The 26,194-nt window shown below is 40.4% G+C and overlaps 1 protein-coding gene across 6 annotated transcripts in view; it reads right to left on the reverse strand.

Annotated features, from left to right (window-relative positions):
* Orc3 (origin recognition complex, subunit 3) overlaps positions 1-26,194 on the reverse strand; it is a 56,591-nt gene that overhangs the window by 7,863 nt on the left and 22,534 nt on the right. For 2 of the 6 annotated variants that reach the window (XR_015619697.1, XR_015619696.1), the window contains exons 10-16: positions 22,405-22,538; positions 21,901-21,964; positions 12,530-12,646; positions 11,657-11,736; positions 4,340-4,473; positions 2,484-2,752; positions 904-1,004 (exon numbers count right to left, since the gene is read on the reverse strand). Coding sequence is in view for 4 of the 6 variants with exons in the window: in XM_087548865.1 (XP_087404991.1) it covers positions 904-1,004; positions 2,484-2,563; positions 4,340-4,473; positions 11,657-11,736; positions 12,530-12,646; positions 21,901-21,964; positions 22,405-22,538 (710 nt within the window). In the remaining 2 variants the exon portion in view is untranslated. The remainder of the gene's footprint in view (positions 1-903; positions 1,005-2,483; positions 2,753-4,339; positions 4,474-11,656; positions 11,737-12,529; positions 12,647-21,900; positions 21,965-22,404; positions 22,539-26,194) is intronic. The other 4 variants (XM_087548866.1, NM_001025282.1, XM_087548865.1 and 1 more) reach the window with 2 other exon arrangements.

The raw sequence follows: 26,194 nt of genomic DNA on the forward strand, positions 1-26,194 counted from the left end.
ATGATATTTGCCAAAAAACTAATTTCTGTCTTTCCTGAACCATTCCTTTTCACACCTCACCTGCTGACCAGTTTGAACTGCCTTCATTTAGAAACAACACCTTTCCTACTTTCCTTTCTACGCAGGGTCTCAACCAGTAGTGTGATGTAAAACCTAAGGTCATGTTAGCCTGGAATACCCAGTGATTTTTCTTGTCCTAGCCTCTCAAATGTTGGGGTTACAGGCATGAACCTCTATATATTTTTTTGTCTTTCTTTTTTTTTTTTTTCCGGGAGCTGGGGACAGAATCCAGGGCCCTGCGCTTGCTAGGTAAGTGCTCTACCACTGAGCTAAATCCCCAACCCCCGAACCTCTATATTTTGTACTGTTTTTAACTTGTTAAGTCCTTTTCTTTGGTATACTTAACCTTTTTCAAATCTGTAACATGGTTGGTTCATTTTATATACACACAAAAGCTGGCTTTTGGGAAAGACCTAGAATGATCTAGGGCTCATAAGCAAACTAGATAGGAGACTTTGACAGCTGCTGAATAGGTGCTGTGTAGATTTGGTACTGATACTTAGTTGTCCCGATAAACTATTTAGAACAAAACTAATAAAATGGCTAGTGTACAATGTCTGTTTCTACTACAGGCAGAAAATGGTTAGAATAATGCAAAATTGAGAAAATACTCTGAAACACATTTCCTCACCTGGCCTAATTGGCTAGATGAAGTTTAAACCTGCCTTCCTGAGCTGACAGTAAAAACTAAACTAAATCATTTGATTGGACAAGGACAGAAGATCAAGAAAAGTACTAACTCTGATCAGATGGCAGAAACACTTGGACTGGCTGTGGATAGCGAGTTTACTGGGGTCATGGAAGAACAGGATCACTTTTAGCTCCTCAGAGCGTTAGACTCACCTCACCAGGTTGTCGATGAAGTTTATAACATTTTCTCTGAGCATTTCAAACTTGGTTGGCTTCTTAGTTGTTCTCCTTAGCTCTTTCATTTCCAGTAAGGACTACAGGGCAGAGTGGGGAGTGGGTTAAAGTATGCCGTCTTTGACTTAGGAACAGAGTCACTCTGAGCTGTCACTAATGTGGAGTCAGCTGATGCCCTTTACTTAGAGTGCAGACAGAACCAGATCAAAATGTGCTTTATTTTCTGTTAAGAATCTGCCCCTCTGTTTTGCTTTAAACATAAGCCAAGTGAACGTTCACGGGAAGAAGTTTACCTCACTGCGCAGTTACACAGGAGTGTTCACTTGGAGCATGAGGAAGAGTGCGGGAGGATGCGGAAGAAAACCCCCATCCATCCCCACCCACCACAGCCTCGGCCACAGGAGCAGCAGGCGCAGAGTGCAGTTCCACCCAGACTGAAATTCTGTGGCACATTTTAACTGGGTGAAATGGAATAAGAAGGCTCCTCTGGCAATCAAGTGCTCTTTTACCCTATGAGTGTTGTTTAAAAAAAAGAAAAAGGCTGAGATTTGTAGTTTAGTGGTACAGCTCTAGCCAGTGGTGACACACCCTGGGTTTTCTTCTCAGCACTATTGGGGTGTGTGTGTGTGTGTGTGTGTCAAATTTTGACTTAGAGTCTCCTAACTCTGATCAAAAAGAGAAGTATACTATATTCATATTCTTTTTGTAACCCATGTTCCATTTCCCCTTTACAGTTAATTCTGTCTTCCTTAAGGCTTCAGAATTGTCTGTATTCTGTCAGGTAGACTGTAGACTGTGCATATATAATGTAGGAAGATAGTGAGACAAACAGAACTGTAGCACAGAAGGGAGTCTACCTGTAGGTGGAGATGGGCCACTGTCTTCTCCCTTGAGAATTAATTCAATGGAGGGCCTGGCTGGGAGGCTTCCCTAGTAAGGCTGGTTCATTTACCTTCTTCCAGAAGTTCAACATCTTATGTAATTAGTAAAAACCTCCATGAAGTTTGCCTGGGTTTGCAAGTCTTTCTGAGTACTGACTCAGGCACGGTTACTCCTTTTTCTTTCGCATGCTGGCCAATAAATGTCCTAATCCTCTGGGCTTCCACAGTCTCTACAGATACGCTCCCTGCCACAAGGCTGCCTGCTGCCACACCAGCCTATCCTCCTCTCGGCAGCTTCGACGGTTACTGCCTAGCTGCTTTGTTGGGCCGTGGGAGGGACTTTAAAATAAAGCAACAAAACCTAATGAATTGCTGTCCAGCTTGTTTGGGCACTTGGTTAATTTTTTCCATTGGTAAGAACAAGGACACAAAAGGGATTTTGATTACAGATGTCTCCAGTGTCTCCATAGGAGTGGCCTGAGAGGTCCTGTAATACTTCAGCCCCTTCCTGCGGCTTAGATGGCATCAGGATGTCTGAGTTACTAGCTTCAGTCTGCGGGCATTGCCTCGGGTTGCGATGTAAGATGAATGTGATGACATTCTAGCAGACCGATTCTAGAGCACCAGTTACCACAAGGGAACCACCCCCAGTGCGGCTGGAGGAAGAGAGACCCCTACCTTCTGAAGGTGGTACAGGTCCGTCTTCTGCAGCCCCTTTGGCTGTGAACCACAAGCATCCTCTTCCTCTTTGCTATCTGCTTTGGATGCAAAACCAATACACAGCAGAAAGGAGGCATTGGAAGTAGATACATGCTTCTTTAAACATGAGCAAGCCTGCCAGACAAGTGAACTCCCTCCAGAAGCTGAAGCCAACACACTGCATCGTTTATATGTAGTGAGGTCTTCACCAGTAGCTACCGAACTCTCAGACTGTTTCTAGCAAAAGCCTATATAAAAAATGGTACAGACTTGAAAGTATCTTCCTTTGACCTAAGATTTCAAGCACGATCAGCTACATTCTGATAGACCTGCGCTAACCTTCCACTATACTACTTTTGATTCATTCTGTTTAGTATAAAGAAGTGATATATAAAAGCTTCAAGGAAGATAAAGTGCTCACTGATATAAATGTATGGCTGTGCTTCAGGAGGATGTGATACTCTCTCTGACTGACTTGGGAACCTGACAATGGTTTGGTTCAAAAATAACATAAAAATTTAGCTAAAGAATATACACTATTCTTATAGAACCAGAAGATAATTCCTGATTTTAGAAAGTTTTAACCTAAGGTCAGGATAACTACTAGCTAAATTCTTTATTCCATTCAATTGCCATGTAACAGAACCGTAAAATTGATTATAACTCAGCCTAATTTAACCCTCTCCAATCTAATTCTAAATTAAAATACATCAGCAGTGTAAAGAGACCATAGGTGGCAAATAACCAAATATTTCTTCTTGTGAGAAATTTTAAATATACTTTGTTATTAATAACAATTTTTTTTAAACCAAGAAAATAAAGACAAAATTATAAGGATGGTGGTTTTGTTTTAATTCATAAAACATTCTATTCTTTATACTGTTGTCAAACATTTTAATTTTCAGCCATTCCATTTGAAAAGTGGCAATCCTTTAGTGCTAGTCTACCACAGGATTTGTTCATTAGGTCATGTTACATGAACTCCAATTAAAATTATGGTATCTGCAGTTTCTTTTTTTTATAGAATTCCTGAGACTATTTTATATTCTTCTATATCTTTGGCCTTATTTATGTCCTTAAGAGTGGCTTCTCTTTGGTGAAACTACAACTGTGAACTGATCTTATACACACTTACACACACACACACACACACACACACACACACACACACACACACACAGAGACTCACTGAGCTGGAAGCCAAGAGAGACTGGCTATAGTCTGGGTGTTGTATCGATAGCAGTGAAGTATAAAGCAGTTTACATTTCTTCCCAGATTCCACTTTCTCATAGCGGGAATAATCCCAACTTCTAGTCTTTTAACATTTTACTTCTGTGAAGTGGTTCAGGGTCATTGCTGTGGTGCTAAAGGTCACCTCCCACACATAATTCGGAGGAAGCCTTCTTAGCACTGCTAACCTGCCTTGATCTTCTATAATTGAGCACCGGTCAGAGATTCCCCTGAATACAAGCTACAGAGGTATGAGATTTCCACAAAGACTGCTTCCTAGAACTAAAGGACTTTAACGACAAAGGGATATCTGCTGCTGTAGGGATTCTGACGACATGCCAAAGAAGGCATTTCCATGACGCCATGTCTAACTGTTGCTTGAGTCAGATCTCTTTCCTCAACCCCATCATAGCACCCCTAGATAAGGCAAGGGTACAGATCCATTTGATTTTCTACATTGTTTTAAACAAACCCAGAGGAGAAACACTTTGCCTATTTGTACTTGTTACGATGTCACATTCAGAGACTACTCTGCTGACTGACAGTGTTGAGTTTTCGTGACATTCTGGTTAAAGGGCTGTCAATGGGCAGGATGTTACACTTACCATCAAGGTTCTGAAACTGGGTCAGGAAGCCCTTTATTTTCTGTGCTGTGTTGCTAAGCTGCTTTTCAGTAGAGGAATTCAAAACCTTAACACACTGCTCAAGTATGCCCATCAGTTCGTCCTTTGCCAGCATTCTAGAAAAACAGTGACAGGAGAGCCTATGACTTCCTCAACATATTTAATAAATGTCTTTGTTCAGAAGATGAAACAGAATCTTCACTAGTAATGAGTAATCCCATCTTTTTAAAAGATTTTATCTAACATTCGTGACATTTAAAAATATAGATTTCTTAACAATGTGCTTAGTTAGCAAAGGTTTGTGTTCACAACCTGGTTCTGATAGTGTAAGACAGAACAAGTCTATTACTCATTTCTGGTCCTTAGCATCCTTATCTCTAAGTGGGAACAAAATTTCATGTTAATGGTTTTAAGAAAAAATAAAATTACTAGTCATATTTTCAAAAGACTTCTGACTGCTGCTTTGTAAAGGAACATGATGTATGAAATCAGAAAAACCAAGCCAAAGACTACTGTAATAACCAAGAGGAGAAATGGCAATGACTCAATCTATACCAGACAAGAGAGAGGTTATCTGGGTCTTGATAAATCCCACAGGCAGCCTAACTTCCTTTTGATTGGACGAGAAGGATACAGAAAGGGAGCAAGATCAGGATTTTAGCTTCATATATGCCAACTGTAAGATCTGCACTGTATATCCCACAAGACTTGAATGCATCAGAGAAACTTGGAGGGAGTGTGCACTGATGAAGGGAAGGGGAAAACCACAGAAATCTTAGAAGCCATTAAAGAAGTAATAAAGTGTCTAAGGTTGGGACCATAGAAAGAAACACAGAACCAAGAGTGAAGTTTAGGAACACGCAGGACATGAGTAGCGTACATAACACCAGTTCAGATCATCAGATATAAGACCTCACTGTAAATGTGCTTAAGACAAAATTCCTTTCTTTCATTAGCAAAGAAAAAAAACCCCTCCTATCTTTTTATGTTTATAGTGATAAAGTCATTGCTCACCATTACTTAAGTGGATGACGTCAGTCCTGTTGTGGAATTAATTTGAGATCAGTATCTAAAGTCATCCATCTTTTTCACAAATAAAAGTAATTTCCCAGTTTTTTCTCTCAAAAAAAAAAAAACCTTATTCCTTTTATTTTCTAAAGTAGTATTTATCATATGATTTCTTGTTGTCTGATTATGGTATTCTTGTAAGCACTTATTTTCTTTTACTGCAACAAAATGGCAATGCAAGGTACTTTTTAAAGTGAATAGGGCTATCTAGCTTGTGGAGGATAAAGTCCAAAATTGGGTAAACGGTCCCACGGTTACATATCTGATGAAGGCCTTGGACGTGGCATCAGAAAGGAGTGCACTTGGGGGGGGGGAGATCACATGGCCAACAGAAGAAGCAAGAGAATAGGAGGGGGCAGTTGTGCTGGGTAACAACTTTCACAGGTTTCTCATACTGTGAGACCAACAGTAGTTCTAAGAATGGTAACCTACCAGTTGATTACTTGGTATCTCTTAGTTAACTTACACCTTCCAGTCTCATAGCTTAAGAAGCCCGCAGTGAAGGCCGAGTACTTTGACCCAACCCACGCTAAAGTTCTACTGCACTTGGATGCTCAGTGGTTTCATTCACAGCCTTTGAGATGGCGGAAATCTATGGTTGCTACCCTTCAGATGGAGCCTGAAACCATTACTCAAGAAATAGCCTCGAAATCTTTAGATACAGCTTTCTGTCTGGTTTCCTGTAAATCTAACACCATGCAAGTTTAGGACCAACAATCTCTATACTAAAAGTAAGAAACATGCAGTAGGTTAGTTTATTCTGTAGGAAGGATTCCACTGTCATCTGAAACTTCAGAAGCTACATTTAGATTTCAGAATTCTAGTCTCTAGGAACTAACAAGGTGATTCAAAGTACTGATCGAAAGCTGAGCTTACGTGCTGGCTAGCTTTTATGCCAACTTGATACAGCTATCTAAGGCAAGAAAACCTCGATTAAGAAGATGCCTCCATAAGATCTGGAGGTAGGCAGGCCTGTAGACCATTTTCTTAATCACTGATTGATGTGGAAGGGCCCAGTCCATTGTAGGTGGCACCTCACGGTCCTTCCTTGGTCTTACAAGAAAGCAGGTTGAGCAAGTCCTGAGGAGTAAGTGTGGAGGATTCTTGCCAAGGCATCAGTTTCTCTTTCTAGGCTCCTGTTTTTCTTGCCTTGTCTTCCTTCAGTAGCCTGTGACTTGGAATATGTAAGCCAAACAGACTCTTTCCTCCCCAAGTTACTTTTGCTAGTGGTGTTTCGTCCCTGCAATAGTAACCTTAACTAAGACACTACTTAAGTCAGCAGCCTCCATCCGAGCCAGTGACATGGAGCTCAGCAGGTAAGGCACTTGATCCCTGGAAACTCACATGGCAGGAGGAAGAAACTACCCAGAAAGTCGTCCTCTGACTTCCACAGACATGGCCCCACCGCTAGCTGCTCACCCTCGAAGTAAATAAATGCAAATAGGAAATTAAGTACCAAATTGAGAACTGTAATTCCACAATGAGAGGAGAGTCCATGACAGCTTCAATGTATAAGTTTGTTTTTGCAGTAAGCTCCTAAGAATGCAGTCGGGACATGTAGACCGAAGGTTTCGTTTTCTGTCTGCACTGTGTGCTGAGACAGTCAGGGTGAGTGAGGTGTTAGAGTCCACAGAAGCTATTACTCCTGGCTCATTTCGAAACCATTTAGAAACCTCTGAACATGGAAGACCTAATGAGGGACATTTCTTTTCTGTTTGAAATGCAAAAGAAAATATGCTTGATTTTAAAGATTTACATTTAAGCTCCTGTTCTGCCAACTAGGAAAAACTGCCTTTCAGACTTTATGCAAACAGCAAGAACCGTCCCGATGTGTTGTACATACCTAATGTGTCAACAGGAGGGGAGACGTTTACTGTGAAGCTGCAAGCTTCTCCATCACTTCTCTTTGGTGGTAGTTGACTTTTACCTGTCCCTGTTATAACTGCTATGTCTGATCCTCAGTGCTTTTGGGCTCAACTTAATAAAAAGATGGAAACTACATTTGGTATTTATTGGTTTTGCTTTATTTATAGCCTGACTTCCACTTTAGATCTTGGCAAATAAAAGCTGAAGGTACAAACAGCTTTTAAATGAGATCTGGATTATGATCCTATTAGCACTGAAGCAATCTTACTCATCGTCCCTATGTAGGCTTCAGATTCCCCAGGGAAAACATGGCTAACCAAACTACCGGAAAGGTATACCACACTGGACTGCAAAATGTACTCAGGGTGCCTGTACTGGCTAGTTTTGTGTGTCAACTTGACACAAGCTGGAGTTATCACAGAACTCAACTAGTGATCAAGGAGGGAGGCCCCAGCCCATTGTGGGTGGTGCCATCCCTGGGCTGGTGGTCTTGATTGAGTTCTATAAGACAGCAAGCTGAGCAAGCCAGGGGAAGCAAGCCAGTAAGTAACATCCCTCCATGGCCTCTGCATCAGCTCCTACTTCCTGACCTGCTTGAGTTCCAGTCCTGACTTCCTTCGGTGATGACCAGCAATGTGGAAGTGTAAGCTGAATAAACTCTTTCCTCCCCAACTTGCTTCTTGGTCATGGTGTTTGTGCAGGAATAGAAACCCTGACTAAGGAGTGCCTGAGGCAGTACTGACACAGCAAGCCTTCACTGAAAGGTAGCTGCTATTATCACCATTACTTCTGTAGATCTAGGAACTACACCCTGCTTGGATTGACATTTCTGAGCCCTAACTGGATTCTGAATTTAGTAAACCCAGGAATGGATGAAGTAAATTCTTCCTAGATAAATGCATTTATGAATTTGGGAATACCTAAGAAGAGAAGGATGACAGATTCTAATAATAAAATTATAAAACAATGAATCAATCTGCTAGGGTGCTGGAGAGATGACCCATGGGGTAAAGGTGCTTACCCCTTGACAGTACAAGCTTGCCTGAATGCCATCCTAGACTAATAAAGTTTCAGAAATCTCCTATTTTAAAGTTTATAAACATACAGAAACAATTTAATGACATTTAAAATTATGAAAAAGAAGTATTGCTGGGTATGATGTCATACATGCACTTTTAATCCTAGCAGTTGGGAAAGAGGAACCATGGTGTTTCATGGCTAGCCTAGTCTACCTAGCTAGACCAGCCAGGAAAACAAAGTGAGACCCTATCTCAAAAACAAAACTTTTAAGTGGAAATCAAATTTCTTTGGGAATTTACTTTTCCATATAGTAAGAAATTTCAGCTTCATAGTTACACTGTACCTAAATCACTAATAACTGTATTACAGTTTTTAGACTTTGGGTCTGCTTGAATAAGAATGTCAGCTGTATCTGGTGGTTGTGCTGTCTGGGGAGGCAGAGGAAGTGCAGCCTTGCTGGAGAGAGCGCAGCTCTGAGAGCTGGGCACTGTCTCTGCAATCCTTGTGGTCCCAGAAGTGAGCCGCCTGCTGCTGTGATGCCTGCTACCACCACAAAGTAAACCCCTGCAACCCAACCCAAGGAGCTCTCTTCTTACACTGCCTTGGTCACGGTGACTGCACAAACTTAATTCACTTCCTGCTGTGCCCATCTGACCTTCTCGACTTGGAAGGAATAAAGACTAAAAGTAAATCCAGTTAACAGACTTCTTTTTAACACGCTCTTTCCTGTTGTAAGTTGGCATGTACACTGCCAGAGACACGAAGATTCTGAACTCAAGGCCGACCTCAGCTACACAGGGAGGCGTTATCTCAAAAGAAAAGAAAACAACAAAAATACTGTGTTCACATCCTCATTTGTACCGACCGAGGAAAGTTTAAGCCTTGCATACAAACCTATCACCCACTGTAGTTCCTTTTCTCACTGCTGAAGTGGCTGATATCTGTATGTCAGCAGGGAATACGTGTGGTTGCTTGAATGACAATGGCCCCCAATGGCTCATATATTTGAATGCTTAGTGCCAGGGAGTAGAACTCTTAAAGAATTATAAGGATTAGGAGGTGTGGCCTCCTTGGAGAAAGTGTGTCACGGGAGGTGGGTTTTGAGGTTTCAAAAGCACTTGGTGTATGCCAAGCACCATGGTGCTCTCTAGCATGCTCTCTGTCACGCTTTCTGTCTCTGTCTCTGTGTCTGTCTGTCTGTCTGTCTGTCTGTCTGTGTCTCTGTCTCTCTCTCTCTCTCTCTCTCTCTTCTCTGCCTAGGGACCGGCATGTATCTCAGCTACTGCTGCAACACCTACTGCTATGCTTCTCCCTCTCCTCCACCATGAGGATAATGTACTAAACCCCTGGAACTGTAAACAAGCCCCATAAAAGCTTCATTTCACCAGCGTTGCCATGGATTACTTCTTTACAGAACAGAACAGTGACTGAGGCAATGCACATGAGGGTATGGGCAGAAGTGCTCCTGTGTGTGCATGCAGGAGCCAAGGGATGACCGCAGGGGTCCTGTCATTGCTCTATGCTCTTTTATTAAGTCTATATTACTTAGGCGTGTGATTGTGCACATGTATGTGCACATGAATGTTAGAACACATGTGGAGGCCACAGGACAACTTGTGAATGTCAGGTCTTTCCTTTCTCTATGTGGTTATCAGTGACTTGCTCAAGCTAATATATTTGTGGAGCCGACTCAAAAGCCAGTCCTCCGCCTTAGTTTTGGAGACAGGGTCTCTAACTAAATCAAAAACCTGAGTTTTGGGCTAGGCTAGCTCACCAATGAGCTTCCAGCCACAATGAGGTGTGAATCCAGGTCCTCTACAAGAACAGCAAGCACTGACCACCCTTTCCAGTCTCTAAATTTGTTAGGTTTTAACCACTTGGGAAACAGTTTGGAAAGTGAAAATTACAAGACTGGAAAGACCTTCCTTCCGAGTTCAGTACCCAAACCTTGGATGCCTACACCAACAATACTAAGAGGGCCCCCCAAACCATAGCAAATATTGTGGCCCTTTCTCTTAAAGGTCAGCAGCATCCAGGGAATAATGGGACTCCTTTGGTAAGTTGTTTGTCCTCTTGAATAGAGGCCATGAAATCTCCCAGGATTGGGCTCCAGCCAGTATATGTCCCCAAGGAGTAGAGTCAGTGGGAACAGACATGGCCTAGATGCTTCCACAGAAGCTACCTGGTCAGCAGACAGCGACATGGCAGTGACCCATACTTACAGGAAGAACTAAAGGGGACTTTAAAAATAAAGGATACATATGTGGATACCTACAGGGTCTTAAAACACAATAGGAAAGTACAACCAAAACTACTAAACAATTTTGCCAGGTTTATCGTATATGTGAAAGTTCAGAATGTTATGAAGTTCACTTGTCGAAGATTAATCTCTATTTCGCAGGAAATACTGAAAATAAGAAACCAGGAGAGGCCTGCTGAAAGAGTAAACCAGTTGAGTACTTTCACTTTCTCTTCACAAGATAACCGCAAATTAAATTCAGATAGGAATTTATGCCAAACAAGCAAAGCCTTTCCTGAACATTCCCTAAATCTCTTTAAATGGCTATTTAGAAGTTCCTCTTTCAAACTTCAACAAATTGCTTCTGAGGTATCATACCCTACACTGGATATAACTGTCTGTCTGTCTTCTTTCATCCTGGTCATTCATGATTGATGTCTTCCAGATTCCAATCCCTAAAACTTTATAAAGCTAACTAAGGGATGCTAACCCTTGGCCCCATGACCACCATGGACTCCTCCTACCACAGTTGATTACACTTTCCCTTAATGCGAACCCTAAAGGCCTTTCATTGTCTCTATTTGTTACCCTATATCACAAAAAAATTGGAACCCAGATCCCTGAGAAGAAAATGTTAAAAACCATGTGTGCAAATCAGAGACAGTCAAGCGGTAAAGGTAAACAAAAGGCCTCAGAGCTGGGCACACATGGCCAAATTAAAAAGAAAGAGAAAAAAAGGAGGGCTCTAAAAAAATGACTTCCTTACAATGAACTAGTTTTGGTTACATGTGGCCCAAAATCAATACACTAGGATTAGAATGTCTTCTAATAACATCATATGAGCAACTTCAGGGCCAGACGCAATGTATACATACTATGCTGGTCAGCTGTCAATGCTGTGTGAGCTGAGAAGGTGCACCAGAACTTCAGTAAAGGAATAGAGGGTCGCTACATTAACTCCACTAGAATCTGCACACATAATTCAAAAGGTGTTTAAATATTCTTACATACAGGTTACACAGGAAGCCTTTGGGCGGACAGGAGTTCTGGAGGAAGGTGTTCCTGGCAGGCTTAAAGCAGACAGAAAAGAAAGTCAACAAAGTTACCTCAGCAACTGCAAGGCTGATTCGTACTCCTCCGAATCCCATATCTTCTTTTCCAAACATGTACAATACAGCTCCCTAATCTATAAATGCAGGATATGATTTATGAGGAATAAAAAACGCATATCAAGTTTATAGCCTACTAGTTATCATCATATGTTCATGCTATTAATAAAAATCATTAAATTACAAGAGGCTTCTTGACATATATTGGATCAGATACTACAAAAGTAAAACTTATATAAAAGTCCAATTGTATTGGGAGTGGCCAACACCATTAAGTCCCTTTAGAGTATCATTAAAGATGGGATAATTGAAGGTTTAATAGCTAAATCAGCAGAGCCTCACACAGGCCGATGTTCTAGTTGATCTCTAAAACTCTGACGGAATGGTCTGAAAACGAAATATGTCCCATTCACATGTATCCTACTCAGGCTCATAAGTTTAGGGTATAATAAAAAGGTCATCTCAGCATAATTTTGCAAAGAGCAGAGGTGCTATGTTTGTTTTCATTCTGGGTGCAATGCAAAGTTAACCTCTAAATACTTGCAAACAGTTTCCACCTCCCAGTTCCCCAGGGGTAGAGAACTAGCTCTCCCTATGCATGGGACAGACAGAGTGCCAAATTAGCAAGGCTTACACTCTCGAGCACAAGCACAGAGCAAACGATCCGCTGGGATTCACGTGCCCATTTCCAGCTCTAAGTTTCAGAACAGAACCATTTCCACCATTACGAATGTGCCCAGCTGGAATGGATTGTTTGCTTATTGGAAGAGCTGGCTTCACTTCAAAGTCTGATGCCTGAGTAATAGAGAAGTCAGACAAGGAAGTATTATACTCCTACTTGTTGACTCCCAATGAGGAAATCTTACTTACCTGTCGACCCAGTGGGTACTTGGGAAGAGAAGAGGTAAAATTATGAAGACATCTCAAAACAAGGAAGTAATTGATATGGTAAACATGCAGGTCTTCCAACAATGATTGCGTTTCCTCCTAAAAATCACAGAGTACATTAATATTATGCATGGTAGTAAAATAAAATTCAAAAATGACTTTATGGATACATACTTTCTACAAAAATGATGAGTATTTAGAACTACAAGTTACTTTTCTTTCTTTTTTTTTTTTCGGAGCTGGGGACCGAACCCTGGGCCTTGCGCTTCCTAGGTAAGCGCTCTACCACTGAGCCAAATCCCCAGCCCCACAAGTTACTTTTCTTAATTCATGAAAACTTGACACATCAAATTTAGGAGGCGGTCCAGACAACTGTTCAGTATCAAAACTGGCTGTATTTTACACAAATCAGAACTGATGTTGAAATGTAGTCTGTCCTGCCATTCACCCCGTCAACCCCATGCTTGTAATAGAGCATTTTTATGCTGTCTGCCACTATAACCTAACTGCTGTGCACTGCAGAGAGTGGGATGGCTCTTCTCAACCTCACTGAAATAGCACTGTTGTAGTTCTGATTGTCAGGTCAAGGGAGAGCTTCTTGTGCTTTCCTCTCTAACAGTGTCCTGGTCCACACACAAAGTAATAGAGTGGAGACCACTCACTGCTTACTCTCTAACACCAACTGCATGACTCTTTCCTAGATGCTGCCATCCAGGGACTACAATTCTAATACACTTAGTTCTTTTCTGTTAAATCATAACCAGTTAAGAAGCATTAAAGCCTTGCATCCAGTTGGTGGATGGGGATGCAGGGTGTAAAATACTGCTCCACCAAACGTCCTATCCCTCCAGAGCTCTTGTCCTCTGTTTCCCCTATGCTGCCTTTGCTTTTCAACTTCCTGCTCAACTGAGTTTAAGCTACACCATAAGACTGAACGAACATGGCAGTTTTAATTATGCTGCTCAGCTAAGTACACAAGATTGTGTAAGAAAATGGAATTGTAGACTAAGGAGCCTGTTTAAGGTCACACTTAGAGGGTAAAAGAAGTGAGAACTGGCCCACCCAGCTATTAAGAGAAAGGGAAAGAGAAAAGTAATAAACAACCCTGACTTCTTATAATCTTGCAACAAGGCCAAAGAAAAGTGCCTGACATAAAAGGGGCAAGCACAGAGCTGTGCACCCAGGTATACTATACAGTGTCTCCCACAGTCTGTCCTCTGAGTTGTAGCATGGCTGCTTCTGTAGGTGACACCAGAGTAAGAAGTTGAAGGGAAGACCCTATTATTGAAGACAACATAGAATTCAGTCACAGGACCAGAAATCAAGCAAGTGCTGACCTGAAAGGGGAGTTAGCTCTTATATATTTGAAACTGCTAAGGGAGAACAGTTATTAAGGTTCTAACTAGCGGTATAGCCTGCAGCTGTACTACTGGCCCAACAAAATATTCACAATGCTACAATATTGGCCTTAAATCTTGTGAGTAACCCACTAATTGGACATGGAGAACTCATGCCTGGTACTGTTGACCTAGCCAAGAACCTGTATTCATACCTAAGTGCGGCTCTCAACTCTCATCAGAGAAGCTACATTCTGCCACAGCTGGAGGTTACCGAGATCTACACAGACTCAAGTACAGAGAATAAATGACCATGGATGCGCCACTCTCAAACAGATCATCTGTCACACAACCTACAAAATCTTGACCAGAAATTTAGTGCATTGTTTACAGAAATGAACCCTGCAATCTATCTTTCTTTCTTTCTTTCTTTCTTTCTTTCTTTCTTTCTTTCTTTCCTTTCTTTCTTTCTTTCTTTCTTTCTTTCTTTCTTATCTATTATAAATCTATATTTTAAAAATCCTCCATCAAATGCTGCTGAAGGCTGCTGAACCTTGAGAAAGATGTCTTTGGTTTACCTCAGAAAAGTTACACATTTTGCACTGTATGTGTACTAAATTGGTGTAAGACATTGTGATGTTACAACAGTAGTTTTAAAAGTTCAGTAACTAATAGGAGAACCTATGTGAATATAGGTAGAATTGTAAAAGCTGTTTTCACATTGCCAATATTGCATGTAGATTGTAAATTCATACAAACCAATATTCAGATTTCTCAAACCTGAACCAATACTCTCAGCTCATTTCTTTTGCTGGGGTCTCTGGGAAATTCTAGACTACACCTCGGCTGGGTCAATTATGAACAAAAACCCCTGAGAAGCTAGCTGTCTCTGGAGTGAGCGAGTGCCTGGTCAGAATGTCAGAACTGTAGGTCCAGAAGGCAGTCTTATCTTGGGCTCTGAAATGGCCATTTCTTACCCCAGTGTGTGTCAGAACTAAACATCCTGTGACAATACATTTTATTTGCCTTTGGAATCTATTAACTCAGCAGACTACTACCTTTGTCAGCCCAAGAGCAAAGAATCTCATTAGATTGCATGGTAGGCCCATAAGAAAGCTCCTCACTGCATCACCTCACCAATGTATCCATAATGGATTTTAAACTTGCCTTGATTTATAATTTCCTCTGTTCTGCAAAACTCTAAAAACTCATGAAACTACTTCCACACTGGAATATGGAATTTGGTATAGCCGAAATCCATGTTTCCCTGGGCATGATCACTCAAAATAGCTCCGAATATCTCTTATTCCCTTTAAGGTAAGGGTCGTGGTTTTGTGTTGATATAATGAAGAAAATGGAGTTTCTTCCTCAGCTTTTCAGTCAGTAAATAATAGTAACTATATTAACAAGCAAGATGTTCCTTCTGTTGTCAACATTCACAGAGTACATTTCTTGAGGTCAACTTAGGTTTTAATTTTTAGTAGCATTCATATGCAAAGTAGGCCCCATTAGGTCCAAAGCACACCTGTCCCTTCAAAGCCCATTTGAGTTAATGTGGGACTATCCTTTTGAGAAATTTACTTCCTCTGGAAATAGCCCTACTCCATAACTACTTAGCTTCTCTTATTCTCTTAGAACCCCTTCTCTAAGAATATGCTGACATGATCCTATCAGCCAAACCAGTTTAAGACGAGGAGTCCCCTAAGCTCCTTAACCTCTGTCCATAGCCTGTATCTATCTCATCAGATTTCCACCCCTCTACCCTGCAACTAGTCCAAAATCCACTCACCTCCCTTGCCCCAGCAGTCCTGCAAAGGGCTAACCCACCGAGGAGCTTAGGGGACTCCTTACCTTAAAATGGTTTGGCTGATAGGATCATGTCAGTAGACTGCTGAAGACAGAACTTGCCTTTTCTCCAAAGACATTGCTACTTCCTGAACCAGTTTGATCAAGTGGAAGAGATTAAAATTATATACAAGCTGGCTTAGAAACTCTAAAGAGATGACTCCAACATGAGAGTCATCACCTCTCTAGGACCCTGGCTCCTATCCCTCCTAGGCCTATTGGTCTCTAGCCTCTTAGTAATAAATTTCCCTCCGTCTCTTCAGGTTCCTTTGGGAAAGAGTTAGTGAAATAATTCAACAGTCAGTAAACTACATTCTCCCATTGCCTGTATGCCTAATTCCCCTGCCTTTGACCCATGTTCCAGCCTTCCTAAGATGCCCCAAAAGTCCCCATTCAGCTGGAAGTAACTAGAGGACTAAATGCCATTATACCTTATCAACAAAAGGCTAGAATGTCAAGTAAGGAGTTAGTAAAATTGGCAGTGCAGGTGACAATGTCTAAAACAGAAGGCATCTGACCTTGTAACCTGAAGAACTATTACTGGGTAAACAGAGGCCTAAATTCAGCATTCCTCAGGAATCTCACAAGTCAGACACTATCTCCCTTTCCTGCCTCAAGCATCAACTACTCAGGCACAGGAATCCAGTTAATCTCAACAGCCTGCAGCAGCCCAAAGACCCTACCCTGCTAACTATCAAATAAAATCCTGCTTGTTTCCCACCAAGTCCCTATCCTGTATTCTTGGAGGCAAATGGTTTGCTCACCCAATAATCTTCCTTCCTACCCGTGAGAGGTGCATCTGGGTGGTTTCGCTGCACCCTTGCTTACAGTTCCCAAAGTTGATGACTACATGACTTCAGAAGTAACTCTAAAAGTAAAGTAGTCCTTCTTGGAAGACTAGAAAAACACAATAGTTTTAAGAAGTCATCAAAACAATGTAGTCTCTTTTGAATTATACCTCAAAATTAAAAAAAAAAAGGTAGCCAAACAATAATCATTAATGTAACAGGGTTTAAAGGTACAAAAGAATTGGGGTAGAAATGATGTAAAATACAGGATATTTATGTATGAAATTCTAAAAAGTACTAAAATTACAGTGTTGCAAAGAAAAAAGTATTATTGTAAGGAATAATAGATAGTACTCTTTTCTATCAAACACTTTGAGAAAACTTTTGTTTAGGAATGGGAATGCAAATCTTCTAATCCTCCCAAAATAGCTTGTGGGTAGAATGCAAATGTTCGAGCCTCCCCACTAATACTCAATGGTTTTGATCCTTCCCCACACAGTGCTTCATTCCCAGAACCCCTTCTTTCCCATTCCCCATGCACCATCACTGAGAAAGACTGAGGCCAGGCCCCAACCACTGGGAAAGGCGCAGCCTTAGAATAAAAACAAGGCAGACCTCCTGTGCCCATTTGCTTGCCTTCCATTTTGATCAGCTCGAGAGTTACTCTTGTTGAAGAGCATCCAAAGGTGCTCCTGTTTCAGCAGTCAACACCCCCACCCTACGGTAACAAACAACTCAGTGAGATATCCCCGATAGTACAAAAAAGGGCACTGCAATCCTGGTGCAGTGCTCTCTGCTTGGATTTAAGGCCTGACCAACAGGAAGGAGTTCGTGCCTGGTATTGTAAACCAAGCCGACTACTCATGGCTGTCGGGGCCACGGACCCCAGAAAGGAGCCGTTACAGATACTTTCCTAACCCCGTTTCACTTAAGTTAACTTCTGCCCTCGTCTTCATTATTTATCTATGTCTGCTAGTTCTGGGCTTAGTTTCTTCTCGCTTTTTGTTGTTATTTCTTTGTAAGACCTAAAGGTCAAGTTATTTATTTGTGGTACTGGTAGCTATGTTTCTTCTTGGGACTCTTTTCGTAGTTTTGGCATGTTTTCGCTTACTTTCTTTTACTTTTTTCTCAAAGATTTTCTCAAGGCCTCGTTCTCTAGTATGGTGTTATAAATCTCTGAGTTTCCATTGCTGAGAACTGTAGTGTTACTACACCATAATCTGACGGATGCAAGAGATTGTGTGCTGAAAGATCGCAGGGGAAGGTGTTCACTCTGTAACCTCGACGCCGAGGCTCTGTCTCTGGACTCCATGAGGGAAGGAGGGAAGGAGGGAAGGAAGAGAGGCTCTGCTGAAAGCAGTCCTCTGACCGTCATGAGTACACATGGCACGTGTACATGTGGATCCACGCACACACGTCGTACATTCACACAGAACGAGTTTTCTATGTTAAGACATGGTCTATTTTAGAATGGTTCATGGGCTGCTAAGGAGAATTTGTATTCTGAGCATCTGGATAGAATGCTAATTATATTACCATTCAATCAAATGTTTCCTTGTTGTAAGGTGTGTATGATTTTCTGTCATCCTGTGATTCTGTAGTGTTGTTTCTCTGTTCTCTTAACTGTTATTCCCTGTGGCTCCAGAGGATGTTTGTCTTCCTCCTCATTCTGAAGGAGTCTTTAAACCTGATTTTTCCATGTAAAGTTTATCTTCTTCAATTATAACAAATGGTTTTGCTGAATACACAAGTCTGGGTTGGTAGTTAAACTTGGAAAAGACCAGTCCAGACCACTGTGGCTTTTAAAGATTTTGTTGAGAACTGTTATTTCAAGAGGCCTGCTTTTCTGCATAAATGTACTGCTTCTTTCATGGCACTTGTACTCTGATTTCTTTCTTTGTTCTGTATATTTAGTGGTTTAATTATATCTGATGACATGAATTTTTCGCAGTTCCTGTTTATTTGATACTGTAAATATCTTCTCTGTCTGGTCTGGTTCCTATTTCTCTAATTTTGGAGAACGGTTTGTTGAAATGTTTTTAATGCCATTATAATGAAATTCTTCTTCTATGCCATAACCCTTAAACTGGTATTTTTAAATTGTCTCGAGGGTCTTGAAAACCCTGTTCCTACCATACTCATTCTCTGTTTTTTGTTGGAAAGTCTGAAATCCTCTTACATTTTGTCTTCAATATGCTGTCAACTTCTTGATCTAGTTTATTGGTGAGATTTCCCATGGTGCATCTCCCTTTTATTAGCCTTACACTGTTCTCCCTCTCCAATATCTGTTTGTTTGTCCATTAGTATTTTATCGCTATTGAATCCCTCCCTCCACCTTGAATTTAACTTCATCTCACCTATCTGCTTATCTGGAATCTGCATCTCCTCTGAGTTCTCTAAGTCCACACATCATCTGCCATGTGTCCTCGGGCATCTCTGCTGTGCACTCGTCACAGCTGTCACTGCATCTCATAAGTGTGTCTAGGATGATTCTTGTCAACCGCCTGCATGGCTAAGAACATCTACTGTTTTCCCCAAAGAAGTCCTTTCTCTGCTGTTGAAACATGGAGTGCACTTGGGATTCATGCTGGATTTTAAGATAAAGTTATACCTTATATATGTCAGCCACACAGTGTATCTGAGAAAGCATAAAGTAGCTGTTTGCTAAAGCCCGACCATGAGACAAATGCATTCTGCACTTGTTGTCTTCAAGTCTCTCCTCCTCCTAACGTCCTAAGTGGCAGCTCTGTATCTTCCTTGAGGGCTTTCCTAAGTTCATCTTACCCTGAAGGCCTTGTCTAAACCCCCGACTCCCCAGGCTCAGAGACCTCACGCCTTCCTTCCTACCATTAGCAGAGATCATGTCCTTGTCTGTCTCTCTGCTGAGTGTATGGTAAGTTTGTGAAGCAGGAATTTTGTCTATTTTGTTCATTTCTACATTGTTAGCATCTATACTAGTCACTGGCACATAACAGATTATTTTAAAAATGTAATGAATGAAGGCCCCATTCAATCTCTTAAATATAAGCTATCACTGTATTATTTTGTTAGATACAGCCTAGATTTCCTAATTTTCTACAAGGACAAAAGCCTACAATGTAAAATATTTTATATTGTAAACATTGCCTCCGATTTTTAAAAAGGTACAGACTTAAAAATACATTTATATTAGGATATAAACTGTGTGACATGCCTTTATCAGTATATCCTTTCCAACCTCATAATTTTTGTCTGTCGTCCATTCAATTGCATTCCTACATTAGGTTGTTAGTTTATACAAGAGTGCCCTATCACCAATGACTTTGGAGAAACTAATATGCTCTGTGACCTCAGATAGTTCATTTCCTTTTGCTTAGCTGTGGTTTGTGTGTCTGTCAGTGTTCTATTGCTGTGAAAAGACACCATGACAACTCTTATTTATAGAAGTAAGCATTTAATTGGGAGGGTCAGTCCATTTTCATCATGGTGGGGAGCATGGCAGCATATAGGCAGACGTGGTGCTGCTGGAGAAGGGGTTGAGACTTCTGTATTCTCATCTACAGGCAGCATTCAGAGTCACTGAACCTGGCATGGGCTTGTGAAAACTTCAAAGCCCACCCCTAGTGATACACTTCCTCCAACAGGGCCACACCTAACATTTAAATAATGGCACTCCCTAGTGACCAATCATTCAAATATATGAGCCTATGGGAACCATTCTTATTCAAGCCACCACAAGTTGTAAAATGAAGTTGCTGGTTTGGGTCTTCTTTCTAACAGTAATTTACTATAACGTTAATACATTTAATATTTATTTCTTATTCTGAATGTTTGGTTAAGCAGATAGGCATAGAAATACTTAGACATTGCCATGTTAGAGAAAATGTTTTCTGCACAGCTCAAATATAATTTATAAGGGCTAAAATTAGGCCAAAAAGCTTTAAGTATGATTTCAATATGATACAATTTCAATACAAACACATTAATTTTCTTTAAGTATATAGGGTTAGTAATTCAAAAACTATGTTGAGAATAAGGAAACCTGGTTTTGACATGAAGGAATCAACATGAATAGTAATTCATTACTAGTAATACAAACTATGTAGCTGGTAGAGACCACAGCATTAAAATGAACCTAATCTTCACTATGATGATGGGACATCATTTTTTAAAAATGTTATGTATGCAAATGTCCACATAAATATATAATGGCAAAACTATGCATCTGGGGACACGTTCTTCAGTTATAGTTGGGCAGGACACTTAGGCAGGTTGACAGGGATACTTGAATATAAAGGTTGTAGCTACCTCCTATGAAGCAGTTTCCTACGCTACCCATCAACTACCTGCCAAGTTAACTTGCCAGAGTTCAAAAGCCCATTTCTGATTGCTCAAAGGCTAAGACAGAAGCTTAGGCATCTGGGCTTCCTTGCATTCTCAGTAATGTATTCTACAAAGGGTATGGAGCTCTGACGTGAGGTCCAGATATTAATGGCAGATCCATCATTTACTAACTGACTACTTAGTACTGACTGAGTGACTGTCCTTGAGACTGGTTTCTGTGAAACCCAGACTGGTTGTAAACTCCCTATGTGGTCAAGGGACTTTGAAACATGTTTTATGCAGTGATAGGCAGTGACCAGGGTCTGGGCATGCTAGGCAAGCACTGGCCACAGTCTCAGCCCAAACTGCAACTCTTTAATGGCTGAACAAACTACGAGAAGTCCTAGGAATCATTATTCCCTTTTATAGATAAGGAAATCAAAGCTTAAATTAGTAGGTCTTCTTTTTTTTTTTTTTAAAGCCAAACAAGCCCTTTCCTCGCCAACTTGCTTAGTATTTCTGTCAGGCTCTACAGTCACACTTCTCGTCCCCTACTCGTCCCTTCCTTTTTTCCTCTCTTCTACTTTCAAGGTTTTTGTTTGTTAGAAATCTAGATTCCACAGATGAGAGAAAACATGTAGTATTTGTCACTTCGTAACTCATAAATTTGCAAGAGCATTATTTCTTTCTTGGTGTTAGATTAGTAATATGTAATAAACTTTCACATAAAACCAATTCCATCTACTCAGCAATAAATGGTTATGCTACCTAGCGTCTACATGCTTTTATTCACACGTGTGTGTGTGTGTGTGTGTGTGTGTGTGTGTGTGTGTGTGTATTCAGTACAACTCTTGGTTGATATAAAAGTGCTTCCGAAATAGAACATCAGAGACATTTTTTTCTTGATAAAAAAGCCTTACCTTTTAAACAAGGCTTTGTGTCATGTTAGTCATCATGGAGGAGTACCCCATCCTCCAAAATTATGGCACACAGATACTTTTTATAAAATTAATGAATGCTTTATTAATGCATATTCCTTTGCTGAGTTAAGTATAAGGTAGTAAGACACGCACACTCCTACCTTTAAAAAGGTCTCATTGGTCAACAGTGCAACTTGCTTTTCCAAAGGTTGATTTTCCACGTACCTAAAATTTTTATTATCCCATAAAGAAAAGAGGAATGTTGAACAATTTATATAGTTGAATAGCATGTTAGAAAAAATAACTAGCTGGATTGGTTTCCGTATTTTTTCATTTCTTTTCAAAAATAAATTCAAGACATCAGTTCTTGATTACCTTAATGATAATTAGTGAAGTCATTAAGGCCATATACCTCAGAAACAGGAAGAGTTATTTCTCAATGATAACTCTGGAGAACTTGCAAATTATGTAAAATATTAGTTAAAATATTTATGTAAAAATTTTAAATCCAGCAAAGAAATTCCATCAATAAAAGTAGCATGGTTCTATACTTCTAAATAAAAGGCTTGTTATTTCATTCCTAACTTCAAAAACAACTGTAGCCAGAAGTCATTTCATTTCATTCTAGTCTGATATAAGTCACATTAAATATACTTATCTTTTACCTCCTAAATGAAGGAAGGCGCCGGATTTTTTCACATTGATTGACTGAGAAAACATTTATTCTTTTTTTGGCTTCTGAGAGATCACAGCACAGAACACTTAGGGGCTGAGAATAAAAATGTTCTAGTAGAGAAAGCTGAAAGAAATATGAAGATATTTGTTAGAGTGTGGCAGTAAATGTTTAACCCCTTACCCGATGAATTTTAGGCCTATTTTTGTGTTTGTTTGTTTTGAGACAGGGTTTCAGCTGGCTGTCCTGGAACTCACAGTATAGACCAGGCTGGCCCTCAAACTCACAGAGAACTGACTGCCTCTACCTCCTGAGTGCTGGGAATAAAGGTGTGTGCCACCACCCCCTGTCCTTAAGACTATTGTTTGAGGGTTAAAGTATTTATGGTTGGGTTGTAGAGATGGTTCAGCAATGAGGAGCACTTGTTACTTTTAAAGATGACCAAGTTCAGATCTCAGCAACAAGAAGGCAGTTACCATCGGTAACTTTGGTTCCAGAAAACTCAAAACTCTCTTCTGGTCTTTAAGGCACTGCACATGAGGGGAACGAACAATCTCATAGAAACTATACCCATCCACATAAAACAAGAATACTTAAATAATTATGTCCCAATAACATTGCAGCAGAACTTATACAACTTTAATATTTACAATTCTGTGAACCAGGTCAGAAAAAGTAATGTCAGGAATATATAGGAGGAGAAAACAACATAGATGAATATATTACTGCAGAAGTCACTTGAAATGACTGCAAATGTAGTATGGATGGGACAGTACATGACCTAGAGATCTAATAAATGTCTTCACCCAAATCACTAATCACCAGATCTACCTGTTCAATTAAATACAATGCTGCAGCGGTAGGCATTATACCTACTGATAAGAGTAACAGGGGTTGGGGATTTAGCTCAGTGGTAGAGCGCTTGCCTAGGAAGCGCAAGGCCCTGGGTTTGGTCCCCAGCTCCGAAAAAAAGAACCAAAAAAAAAAAGAGTAACAAAGATCGCTCTCTCTTGTTCTTCCTCTTCTTGTGCCCTCCTTATCCCTGTCCCCTCTCTCCCCATTGCCCCCCACCCCCCTTCCCTCCATGTGCCTATGGCTGGCCTTTCCTCTCTCCTTCTAGAAAAACCTATACCTTCAAATCAGTTTTATCCCATTCAAGAAAAAAAAATGGTACACTGATTACTAAAGTACTCACATGATAGAACACCATCCTTTCCATAGAAATAATTTTCCAAATTCTAATGTAATTTATTTTAAAATTCTAGTATTATTTGAGGTGAAGTATAAGATTATCAATTTTTTTTCTAATTCTAAGCAAGTTTCTCAAGACTGATTCTTTTTTCAGATAACCTATACCCCTTATTGCTCTAATAAATATGATAACCAAAAGCAACTTAGGAAAGAAAGGGTTTATTTGGCTTACATATCCCAACCCCAGACCTTTACCTTGAGAAGTCAGGGCAGTAACTCTCTGATGAGCAGAAGTAGGGATGGTGGAGAAATGGGGCTTACTGGCTTGCTTTTAAGCTCATGTTCAGTTACTTTCTTATACAATTATACCACCACCCTCCCACCCCAAAGGAGCCACTACCCATAGAAGGTTGGACTGCCCTCAACAATCAACTATCAAGAAAACGCCACAAAGACATAACCAATGTGATGGAGGGATTTTCTCAACTGAGGATTTCTTCCCCGGTAACTTTACATTAAATTGACAAAAACTAACTAGCACACAGTGTTACTGGATAGTGAATTCCTTAAGTAATGGAGGAAACATATTCTATTCAGCAGAAAATAACATTCCTCACAGAAAATTGATAATTCAACATGCTTTTCTGTCAGGAGCCATAACAGGACAAGCTAATAACTAGCAGATGATCATCCTGAGATGGCCAGCCTCAGATTATTATATAATCTGCAACTGGTTTGTCCTTATTAAGCAAGGCTGTAAGGGATTCATTTTGGGAAAGATTCCTGCTACTAAAAGGCTTTTCCTGTTATTATTATTAAACACATATAACAATCATTAAGTAACAGCACACCCCTTTGGAGCAGATCTCTGCAGACCTACGAAGATGTACTGTCTCGTGGTGATGCCATATAGACAAATAGATGACTTCTTAAGTCTTACTATGATCCTGTAAGAATTCCTAAAATTATAACATTAAGCTCTTTTAGAGTGGGACTGCCATTAAGTCTTTCTCTGATAATTAAAACTCCAGTGAGAACTCTGCCAGTTTCCCAGGTGTCACCAGTTAATTGCTCTTAGATAGTTACCAAACTTTCTCTTACTCAGAGCACATTCCAAGAGGTTGTAAAACAATTATCAAGGGTCATAAAAAGAGAACAAATGACTTATTACAGGTGCAAGGACAAAGGATAAAATATTGACTGGTTTTATCTATACAAAACTTCACTAACAACTTAGGTATGGTTTTAGACCTTCAGTGAACCTGTAGAGCTGACACTGGTGATGAATGGTTAGCCAGATAATTACTCCTGATGGATATGCATGTAATCATTCTCTGTTGTAAACTTCTATTTCAACTTATGATTTGATCTTTCATATGAACTTGTGATGAACTTTGTAACAAGTGATCATGTATGCTGAAAGATGTTTAAGTGCTGAGGACAAAGAAAAGACACACAAGAAGGACTGAGCTGGAGGGGACTGAGCTGAAGAGTCAGGACTGAGTGAAAGAGAACTGCGCAGAATTGAGCTAAGAAGAACTGAGCTAAAAAGATCTGGGCTGAGGGGGTTGGGGATTTAGCTCAGCGGTAGAGCACTTGCCTAGCAAGCGCAAGGCCCTGGGTTCGGTCCCCAGCTCCAGAAAAAAAAAAGAAAAGAAAAAAAAAGATCTGGGCTGAGAAGACATGCAGAGTGGAATAACTTAGAGACTAGAGGTAACATGAGAGAACAATGTGCAGAATACAAAGGAAAAAAGAAGAAGCTGCAGAGAGCAGAAGGAACAGGCAGGTTTCTCCTTACCTGGGACAGAGCAGGTCCTTTCTCAATAGCAAGGCAGGCTTAGTCTTACGAAAAGGAACAAGCCTTTTCTCTCACAAACCTGGGTTTAACTCACTTAGCAGTAAAGGGTAGAAGCCGTTTCTTTCTCTGTGTAATAAAGACTGGAGCTCATCCTTCATCCAGAACGAGTGAGTTCTTTCTGCACCGGTGCTTGGTCATTTGCTCCATGTGCATATGTAAGTATAAATGTGTGTGTAAGTAACTGTGAGAATGTACGCATGTGTGTGTGTTTAAGAATGTAATTGTGAGAATGTATGTAAGCTGGACCTAACTGATTTTTAGTAGAAATGTATAAATGTGCATTTATGAATCCATATATAAAATTATGTATGTTTATGCATGTTTGGCTATGTAAAAGTTTTTCCTTCTGCAACTGCTATTCCTTTCTCTTGGTTCAATAGAAGTTTATTGCTCCAAACTTCCCCCTACCCTGACAAGCAAGAGGCATAGGAACAATAGGGAAAAGGCTCTAGCAAATAATCCTCTACTTTATCTCCTGCTGTTTTAGAATGAAGTGCTAAATGCCAGAGACTGTGGTTTCTGGCCTCAGAGGAACACAGAGGGAAGGTCTGCTATAGTAGCAGAGCATAGTGGCTTAGACATAGATAAGTAAAATTATTATACAGAAATCCTAAATATCTCGTAAGACAAAGTCTTACCCCCATAAGACAAAGTCTTATCCTCTGCCGACGCTCTTCCCGCTCTGCTGCCTCAAGAAGAACCAACACGAGAAAGAAGACTAATGCACTTTTCT

Source organism: Rattus norvegicus, chromosome 5, assembly GCF_021556685.1.
Source record: "Rattus norvegicus strain SHRSP/BbbUtx chromosome 5, alternate assembly SHRSP_T2T, whole genome shotgun sequence".
Classification (NCBI taxonomy): domain Eukaryota; kingdom Metazoa; phylum Chordata; class Mammalia; order Rodentia; family Muridae; genus Rattus; species Rattus norvegicus.